Here is a 10387-nt window from a genome sequence, read left to right as displayed (position 1 = left end):
GCTGACTCTACCCGGAAGTGCTAAGGAAGCAGACAACATCAGTAACAATTTTTCAATAATCTTGCATTTCTCTGCGATTCACAATTTGTGAACGATGGAGTCAACCCTTGAACAGCATCTCGATGATACGTATGTGTAAAACTCTCAAAAATGTGTTTGTACTTGAAGTTGTGTGTCCGTACAGACGACTTTTTTTTTTTTTAGCTCCTTGTGGTTTTGTTTTGGCAGCATGAAGAATCCAGCAGTTGTCGGTGTGCTCTGCGCGGACCAACAAGGTCACAACCTGGGCTGTAAGATACCATGATGAGTCTTTTGTTCATAATTAAATTAAGATGGGAAAACGTTCAACCCCGTTGACAGTTAACTTGACTTGTAGTTTACAGAGTCTGTGAGGGAAACATTAATAACAGAACTGTTTATCCGGTGGAAATAACTGCATTGAATGACTTTAGTTATCGTGCAGCTATTTCTTATAGAGTCTTTACTAGTGCTGAATGAAAGTAAGGTATAAATACAGCACAGTGGACCATCGACTGTTTTCTTTTGTTTAATTTCTTACAAAGTTTAAATTGTTATCAAACGCCTCTAATTAATCACTGATGATTTAATTTATTAACTTGACACAAATGGACTGGATATAATCTGCTCTGATAACAATGGTGTCCCGGCAGAGCAAAAGGCACATGGTTGCCTACCTCCTCGAGATCTAAAAAACAATGTCACATTACCAGGCCTCTGCAGAGCTGGATGACATGCAGATGAGGAAATGCAGCCATTTGATTTAGGTCTGTTGGAGAAGGAAGGTATACATCTAAAAGTTGCAGGACGGTAGATCTCAAGGATCACACTTGGGCACCCCTGCTTTAAACTAAGAACACTTGCACTTTTCTATCAGTACTCACTAAATACAACTATACAACACTTGGGTTTATGTACAATGTACCTAAAGGAAGGGGGGGAAAACTCAGTGTGCCCCTGTTAAATTAGCACAAGACCTTTAGCTAGAAAAAATATTGAAGTGTTACTCAGAACAAAATTGATTTGGAAAAAAACTTGTTTTGCTTAAAGATCATCAAATTTTAATGTAGAAACAATATTTATGTTTTTTTTTCTATTTTGATATCGTTACCATTTTGAACATTTTTGTCCTTTTTTTGATACTGTGAATGCAGTATGCAAAATGCACACGGATCTCAGCGAAACACAGTTCAAGAATATTGTGTTCAACAGTTAGTGTCTAAATAATGTAACATTTAATTTAACATATAGCTATAGTACAGATTTATTTTATGTTTTGAAGAGTTTTAGAGTAAGCAGCAGTATCCAGCAGAGGTCTAGAGAAACCAAAGAAGAGATTTTAGCTTGGCACACTTAGGTCTTTATTGGCTTGTTTGCAGAGATTGAAAAAGCCCACATGATGTGGATTTAAGTCATTTAGGTCCTTTACAAACTTTCCCCTTGGAGTCAGCAGTTGTTATGCAAAAACTGAAATCATTCATGAGGACAAAGCAGGTTAATGTCATATAAGGATATAATTATTTCCTCAGTTCATAATGCAGTTAAGAAATGACAGCAAGCATGAATGGTGGAGGTCAAATACAAGTCCAGAAACAATTGTCTAACAGACTCGCTGCTACAACAACTGAAGAGGCAAATCACAATTCCTGTTCGACTTCAAAAGATTCTCAGGATGATTCATCAGACTAAAATGCTTGTTCACTATCCCACTATGCAGATAGTTAGACATAAATGTAACCCCAGGCGGAAAAAACAAAATTTCCAGCATCTTCAAATTTCAGCACCACATGTTTACAAATGAATATGTAAAACCTCATCTGTTCTGGCAATAATGTTTCAAAACAAATTTTTTTCCCTCAAAACTATTAGTTTTGAAACTTAACTGACTTTTTCTATTGTTTGTTTGGTTGCTTTAGCTGCTATACACAAAAGCGTTGAGCAAAAAAAAAAAGAAAAAAAACTTTTGTGAAGAGCACACCAGAGACCTCTAAAGGCAAAGCATAGGGGTGGCTCAGTCATGCTTTGCCTTGTGCCGGAGATATAAATACAGTGAGTATTCACTGGCTGAAGAAGACTTGAGTGAATTAAATACCAGAAAAGGCACACATGATCATTGTCCTGAGCACATAGAGCCACTTAATGTCCAAACCAATCATTTTAAAGAACTGGGTTTACTTTAAGGGGCAGATGAAGTAACATTAGAGACAATACATTTCTATTGTCTCCTGTATCAAAGCGCTGTGATTAAGTGAAGAATACTGATTTGGCTTCTCAAATTTTGAGTGTAGTTTACAACATTGGGGGAAAACCAATCGAAGTTGACAAGAAGATACTCTAACATCTGCAGAAGCAAGTGTTATCAGCACTTTTTGGTTGTGTAATGTCTTCTCTTTGTTTGTTTTCCCAGGTCGGGGGTCACTGTCTGATGAACATGGCGGTGTTGTGTCTGTTTTGGCCAAACAGGCTGCAGCTCTCACTAAAGACCCAACAGATACCCCAACAGTGTGCCTGGAGTCTGAATCAGGGTGAGCGGTTTTTTTTTTTTTTTTTTTTTTGCCTGACAGACTTGTAGTTTTTCTTCTATGTTTCTGTTTCAGTCAGTTTAAAGTAGGACTGTGTGTTTTCATTAATGTGCGGGGAGATCAATAACTCTAGAGGACCCTTTAAGAGCCGGGGGCCCATATCCGGTCCTTGAGATCTACAGCTTGTTTTGGTTTTTTTTCTACTTTTAGCTTTATTCAACACACTGTAATCATATGGCCTTATTCCCTCATCTGCATGTTATTCAGCTCTGCAGAGGCTTGGAAACAAGACATTCATTTGATTCATCCGTGTTGGAGAAGGGGTTAGGGTTAGGTTTAGGGTTAGGGTTACATCTGAAGTTGCCGGACGGATAGTCGATCTCGGGGACTAGACTTGGGCACCCCTGCTCTAGAGATCCAGAAACCAGAATGAGCTTCCAGTGTTTGAAATTTAGGTTACACAGTGGTGCAATGGTTAATTGTCTCCTAACAGCAAACATGTTCCTGGTCCAACCTCAGCCTGGACATTTTACTGTCCCCCTACCTCCCTTTTCCTTTTCATTGTGTTTTCTTGCTGCCTCACCTAACCCAAAAATCGTGCATTTAAAGTGAATTGTTGAATTTAATTAAAGCTAGTGCAAGTATGCAAACTGTTTACTGTTGCTGGCCTTTTTCTCTAAAGTCGATGGCTTAGACTTCGCTCACATAATGCTGACTAGGATAAAGCATGGATTCAAAGAGCCAACTAGTCTGGGATTTTATTTTCATGGCTCTGCTGCCACCTTCTGGACTCCAACATGACATCAGCTTTACTAAATTCACTAAATTATCTCTTAAAGTATTTTAAGTAATTTAAAATAAGACCTTGGAGTGACTGCATGCAAGCAGGGGATGAAGTTGGTACTTTCTCTTCCATACTAGCTGGATGGCGGCTTGTTAACAGGGCATAAATTGGTGAGCTGACAGTTTGGCCAAATGCCACATTTTAAATGAATGTGACAAGAGATCCTCCCCTGGGGAGATAATTTTTCTCCTGACAAGCAAACTGGTTTGTGTCAGAATGGCGTTGCCTATAAATTACTGTTTAAAGTTGGCACCATCAACTCTCCTCCTCATTAAGATTGTAGCAGCGTTACTACTTTAGGAACTCAGCCAGCAGAGCAACACCTCAAATGTATTTCTGATTTATCAGGTTTTTATTGTGCAAAATGAGGGAAAGACGATATGCATGTTCTACAAAATGGGATTAAAATACCAGGGATCCCGCTCCATTACCTGAGTTGTCATACGCAAACTTCCACACCTCCTGATAAACATTGCTACGAAGCTGTAATTCAGTTCAGGGTTTGCCATCTGGAGAAGTGTGCGCTCACATAAAAAGGATGGAGTTTGCAGCCTCTGACCGATCTGAAACATTGAGGAACCCTGCAGAGCACCCTACGTTAAATGGAGGAGCAGAAAATTCTTCAAATATATGAAGAATTCAAACACATCATTCAGGCCAAAAAGCAACACCGTTGCCACAGCAACAGCCAGGAAGAAATGCTTGCAAATTGCCAAGTCTGTTAATGCATACATTTTGATTATACAGTAATTCACAGGACAGTATAAACGGACAGCACCCCAATTAAGCTGTGTCACTTTATTACAGCACTGATGTTTCAGGAAGTTTTTTTCCTTTATATTTTCCATTAAGTTTATTTCCCCCCCCTGCCTTCAAGTGAGCGCATCTTGTTTTGGAATATTAATTCCTCCCTGTGATGGCTTAAATAGTTGTTAATCAGATTTATGATTCTGCATTCATGCCATTTAAGACCATTATTATTTGCTTCATTTCCAATGCTACGCTAGTGAAGATGGACAGATTTGGGAAAAAGAAGGATTTATTTCTTCACCAAAAGTATGCTTTTCTGTCTAAAAACCTGTCTTCCAAGCGTTCCTTTCACGATTCACGCAACGACGTCAACAGGATGATCTAAAAATGGGCTGGCCATTTTCCAAGAGAACTGATTGGTCTGGAGGTGGTGCTTTAAAACTCGTCTTATTCAGAACATAACCAGTTCCAGAGAAGATTAGCTATTCAGCAAAAGTTGCCTCTGTGATTTATCCTAGTAAGAAGTGAACCAGCATCATAGGATAAAAAAAACACTGGGTTAACCCTGAAGTTACCTGGATAAGAGACCATCCTGCTTCATAGTACAGGCCTCAGTCTGGTCCTAGCTCTGTATCTCTTTCTGGGCTTCGGCTCACAAATGTAAACCAAGATAGATATTAGATATAAAATACAGCTGCACCAGTCTGCCTCACCTGCCATTGCTCCCAGAACTTGAGCTTCACCCCTCCTTCTTGCAGCTGACTGGAGCCACGCCCACCACCACCATAAGGGCAATGTTTAAAAGAAGCCTCAGAAGTCACAGATCTTCTGGAAGTGGAAATAATTATTGATATATTAGCTCACAGCATACTATATTATAGTCACACAAGGCTGTCATGTTGAGAACATTTACAAGTGCACCAGAACATGTTTGCACCTTATTTTTGACTGACCCCACTTTGCCTTTAGCATTATTACTTTATGGATGATGAATATCTGAGTGCATTACCATTTTGTCTTTTAATGTTCTGCAGAAACATTCTGGTGAGGAGCCACGGGACCATCACAGTAGCAGTTCACAAGATTGCATCTTGACGAACCCCAGAAGTATCTGAGAAGTTTTGTGTTTGTAAAGAAAATGTACATGTGAACTGATAACATATGGTCACACAATCCAAACTAATCAGAGAGAAAACTGTCGTTTCCACAGTCATTTGCTGTGTTTTTTCTATATTCTGATTTCATATTTAAACCAGAGGATGCTTGCAAATTGTGCGCAATACAGTTATATTGATGCCATGTACGGAACAGCTTCATACAATATAATATGTAGTCACATTAATACTTTGTGTGGTTGCCTGTCTTGTCTTTTCTTGTTCAAAAGTCATCCAATCTTAGACAGTGATATTCAGAATAACAAACCTTAATAAACTTTAACTTGACTTTGAGCTGCCCTCTTATGTGTTAAGTATTCATTATTTTCCCCTTTGCTCGTTTTTACATGGTTAACCAATTAATTTTCTTTGGCACCCAAGGTGCATTACTACAGGGATAGAAAAACTAGTTCCAGATTTGATAATGAGACATCAAACACAAAGATATTCGTTACTTTTATTTTATTTTATTTTATTTTAACAACACACCTATCCAGCATGTGCAGTGCGGTGGCTCCAGAGGTTGTTTTTCTTCCCACCCTCTGAGCTCTCAGACCGGGTTCGCTGCTACGTCGGAGTCACGTGGCTCTCTCCTCTGTAAGGGCTTTGCTCTCTGCGGCTCTTCAGCTCAGCCAGCGATGCTGAGGCTGAGATGTGAGATGCAACCTGGCGGGTCCCACACGTAGAAGCGAAGTTATGGCACGGTCATCCTCAGAGAAAAGAGTCGCGCAGCAGTTTCACTCCAAGGTCCGCACTGGCTCCGGGCATGCCTTGCAGAGACGCACAGCCCTGCAGCGAGATAACCAAATATCCGCCAAATCGTACTAGTTTGACGTCTAATTTGAAAAAATAAGAAGAAAGAAAATAATTTATATAATTAGGTCAACGACGACAGAAAGACACAACAGGTATGTGCTGCTTTTATACTTATTTTTACTGCAGTGTTTTAAATGTGAGTAAATTTAAAGACTTTCATATAACAACTGCTTTTCTACAGAGCTCATCATCTGTGAAGTTGTTTTTCACGAAAACTTTTTGACACCATTGCGTCAGTTTGTCTTCGCCTTCGGGCCAAATATCGTGTTGAAACCGACATTTAAAAGAGTCTGTTAGCCTAAGTATCTGTTTTTCCTGCCTTCCCCGCAGTGTTGAATTGAACGAGGGGTACAATGCAACAGGCCTGCCAAGTGAAGATAAGAACTGGCTCTCAGCTACACAGTAAGAACACCATGTTTTCTCCTCACAATAATGCGGTTTTGTGTATGCCGCTGAAGGAGGACTGAGCCCACAGTTTACAGTTTAACATTGCATTTACTGCATAATCCCACAACTCCCCAGGACTGATGTAGAGGTATAGATTTTGTCACAACTCCATGTGGTTTCGGGGTTTGCTAGAGGTTCAGATGGATGTGATGCAGAGAGTAACTTTCAAAATTATGTTAAAGAAAAAAGAAAAAAACAGAACAAGTGACCCTTTCTCTGGAGAAAATTAGTGCAGCTTACAAAACAAGATCCTGGAGAAGAAATTGTTAAGCCATCAATGCTTAATCTGCACAGAAGGATACTGGGGGTCTGGAACATGCTCAGATCCTCATAATTTTACCATGTAAGTAAATGAGTACCCTTTCTTGACTGAAGTGCACCTACCATAGAACAAAATGCTCCACTTAGGTTTAAAGTAGACTTGATCACCTAAAGGGTTTGGATCTTACATTTAATCTTTACTCATTGTTGTAAACTGTCAGGCAACTGACTTATAATGTTGGATACATCTTACAGGCTACATTTGACAACAGCAATGTTGTATTTGGGAAGAAGATCAATCTTTGCAGTCTTGTTTGATGAGTCTACTATTAAAGTGAGATTTGCAGATTTGATAAATGAGCTCTTGTCTCAGTTTTTCAGACTCTAACCCACCGCAGCTCTGAATGTTTTTGCAGTGTTGGAGTAAAATGTGAACTATTTTAGAAGTTTGCAGTTTGTTTGACCCACTTTTTGAACAAGTTTCTCTATCAAGAAGCTGATTTTCTTGTCTTAGCTGTAAGCCTTTAAGAACCACCCATTCAAAGAACAAAGCTCTGTCAATATTCTAATCATGCTGTTTGAGCTGCATTTATGCATCTGAAGACAGGCTTGAGCAGTCCGGTCTCACTCCGGCAGGTTTTGTTAAAACAATGACGTGTGTGATCAGTGTAACTACAGAAACTTCTTGATGCTGTTTGAATATATGTATGTAAGCAAACATAATGTGTTTTTGCTAAAAATAAGGCTAGTAAGCAGGAAGAAACTGTCTGAAAACCTGTAGAAACTGGTGAGCAGGTGTCAACACATCGATACTCTACTTCAGACATGGCAATAGTCCACACATTTGTCTGGATTTGATTTGTTATTTAAGATGGAGTGTTATTTAAGTGTTTATTCATGTCCGAGCAAGTGTATAATGTAAGTAAGCCTTTCCATTGGTGCAATTTTCACATCAAAGATTTTAATCAGTCATTTCTCATCAAGTATTTTTTATAACTAATTTGATTTCCATTGGTATGAACTGCTCTTTTTTAATTCAGCACAGACAGGCTTGTTTTATAATAACAGCCATTTTATGCATCATTTCAGTGTTTTTTTTTCGATGTAAAATCAGATTGCCTTTACTCATAAGAGGCTTTTTCAAGAAATATGCAAAATCTAAAAGTGCATTTAACTTACTAGCCAGAAATTGCATTTAGCTGTGGCATTTTCAATAGGATCTAACCACAATTGCAATTTACCTTTTGGGATAAATAAAGCATTTGCTGGTTTGCAGCATTCAGACTAATGCCAAGGAGGAAGGCACCAATAATGATGCATTTCACCGAAGGGTTTTACAGTGCTTCTCAAACTATTTGAATCCATCACCTTCTTTGGGAAATATTATTCACAAGTGGAAAACAGTTTACGTTCTCTTCCAGACAAACTGGCAAGCTAAAGTCAAGACCAGATCATGTAATCATATTCCAAAATATAAAACAATCCAGAGGCACATCTCACACTGTTCAGGCCTCCCTTAACACATTATATGTTCAAGTTATTGGCAATACAGCTATAATTCATAACAGCATGCTTCTCAAAAACCAAACTCAGCATAACAGCACAAACACCTTTTACCAACTGCAAAGCATGGCAATGGAAAGGTGTTGATTTGGGTTTGTTTTGCAAACACAGGACTAGTGAATGTTGCAGCCATTGAGTTGAACATGAACTCCTCTGTATACCAAAGTAATCAGTCACATTTGAAGAGCTAAAGTAGCTAAAATTAAGTCATGCAACAGGACAATGATCTCAAGCACAGCAGCAAATCTACAAGAAGATGGTGATAAGGGAAATAATCAAGGTGTTGCAACGGCCCAACCAAAGTCCAGACCTCAACTCGATTGAAAAACTTTTTTTTTTTTTTTTTTTTTAGTGGGGGCTGCAGCAACAACAATCTAAAGAGTGGCCCAAATGCATGAGAGATGAATAATGGTATACAGCAAAAGTTAAGTTAGTACTGCTGAAGACGGTTCTGTAAACTGTTGTAAAATCTCACACTGAGGTGTACCTCAAGGCTCAGTTAAGTACCACTCTTGATTGAAATTAATTATTTCATATCATGAATACATTTTTACATCTTAATGCAAATTACACTTGTACATATTTTTGCATTAGTATTTAACACAGACAAAGCCTTTTTCAGACAATAAAAGTTCTTCCCATGTCCCAAGGCACCTACCGAGCTTATGGCTTCTTTTTAACACCTAAACAATTATATAATTTCTTCTTTATTTGTAAAAATGTTTTTAAAGCCCCATATTGAATATCCTGCAATGAAAGTTAAACTAGAACTGGGGCTCCTTTTTTATTATTTATTTTTTATAAATGTATTGTTTTCATTTAAAATCAGACAAAAGCTTCTTATTGACACCTTATTGACTGTGGTGAAATTGTTTACCTTAACGCTTGTGTCAGCTCTCTACAGATGTTAGACACTGTTTATCGCAGAGACCTAAGGTTTGCAACAGGTTGTAAACCCCTCACTCACTACTGTACTTTGTACTCTGGTCAGTTGCTCACCAATATTTGCATACAGATTTTTAAATTTTGTATAATTTAATTAAAAAAAAAAAAAAAAAAAAATCCTTATTTTATTGCCAAAATATTTATTTTCTTACTTGTCACACAAACAAAGCAGTTATAATGTGTCCAGTCCGTTGTCACTTTTACCATCCAGTCGGTAAATACAAAGCTTAGCAAAAAGCCATTTTCTTGCTCTGGCCCTTTGACTTGGAACTTATGCAAAAGGAGTTTGTTTCTGCTGCCTTCTGGGTGGATGTGGGGTCATTAGTTGTGTAGTTACTGGATTCATGCTCTGTGCTCTTGACAGCTTGGGTCTTTAGATCCCCCAGGGCTACCTCCGACCTTTTCAAAGGTGTGGTTGCATTTGCATGATCACATATTCTACATACTCTACATGCTGAAAAGTTACTGATGCCCTGTGGGTTTTATGAACCAATAGTTTTCTTTTGTTGTTTTTTAATAAAATTCTCCTGTTGGTTATTCATTATTGTTTTGTTCGGATGATTGCACTTTTCAACAGTAATATCTTGAAACAAAGAGACATACTATAGTAAAACTTTTATGATATGTTCATTTTACAACGTCAGGAAACCAGAAATTTATGGAGGATCCATATAAAGCCACAATAGCTTGGCAGCCTGGTCACACTTTACTGTGGTGTGGCAACCGGGAGTTGTTATATGTCAACCTCCACGTTTGTTTGGGATCCTCTAGCATGTACAGCACCCCCACGGTCATCCCAAACGTTTTCAGCTTGATTGAGGTCTAGACTGATGGCAGGTTATTCCAGCCATGTGATGATCCTGGCACTGGAACAGAGCATTGCATTCCTAGAAGGTGGATCCATGTTTTGTAGCGAAAGCATTGCCATTGACTGCAGAAACTCATCCTGACATATCTGTTGATCAGTCAAGTGCCAAATGGGTCATCTGTGGCTGGCCCAAACCTTCCAGTACTCGTAACAAGGGTGTATACAAACAGAGGAATCTTGCAGGGGATTTATGCACATT

At 38.6% G+C, this 10387-nt stretch overlaps 1 protein-coding gene across 1 annotated transcript; it reads left to right on the top strand.

Annotated features, from left to right (window-relative positions):
* On the top strand, positions 1 to 5582 carry lamtor5 (late endosomal/lysosomal adaptor, MAPK and MTOR activator 5). Its single transcript, XM_079238843.1, has 4 exons — positions 1 to 129; positions 229 to 290; positions 2426 to 2543; positions 5169 to 5582. The coding sequence occupies exons 1-4, from the start codon at positions 95 to 97 to the stop codon at positions 5227 to 5229; spliced, it is 276 nt and encodes a 91-aa protein (XP_079094969.1). The 5' UTR covers positions 1 to 94; the 3' UTR covers positions 5230 to 5582.
* The last annotated feature ends 4805 nt before the right edge of the window (positions 5583 to 10387 follow it).

The sequence above is a fragment of the Telmatherina bonti genome (genome assembly GCF_933228915.1).
Source record: "Telmatherina bonti genome assembly, chromosome: 4".
NCBI lineage: Eukaryota > Metazoa > Chordata > Actinopteri > Atheriniformes > Telmatherinidae > Telmatherina > Telmatherina bonti.
The sequence above is the reverse complement of the archived record's forward strand: the minus strand, read 5'-3'. Positions and strand labels throughout refer to the sequence as shown.

Bases quoted from the DNA above. Each gene is read 5' to 3' on its own strand.
- lamtor5 (XM_079238843.1), top strand. From the start codon at position 95: ATGGAGTCAACCCTTGAACAGCATCTCGATGATAC. The intron at 291-2,425 runs GTAAGATACCAT...TTGTTTTCCCAG, and splicing joins ACAAGGTCACAACCTGGGCT to GTCGGGGGTCACTGTCTGAT. The intron at 2,544-5,168 runs GTGAGCGGTTTT...AATGTTCTGCAG, and splicing joins TGCCTGGAGTCTGAATCAGG to AAACATTCTGGTGAGGAGCC.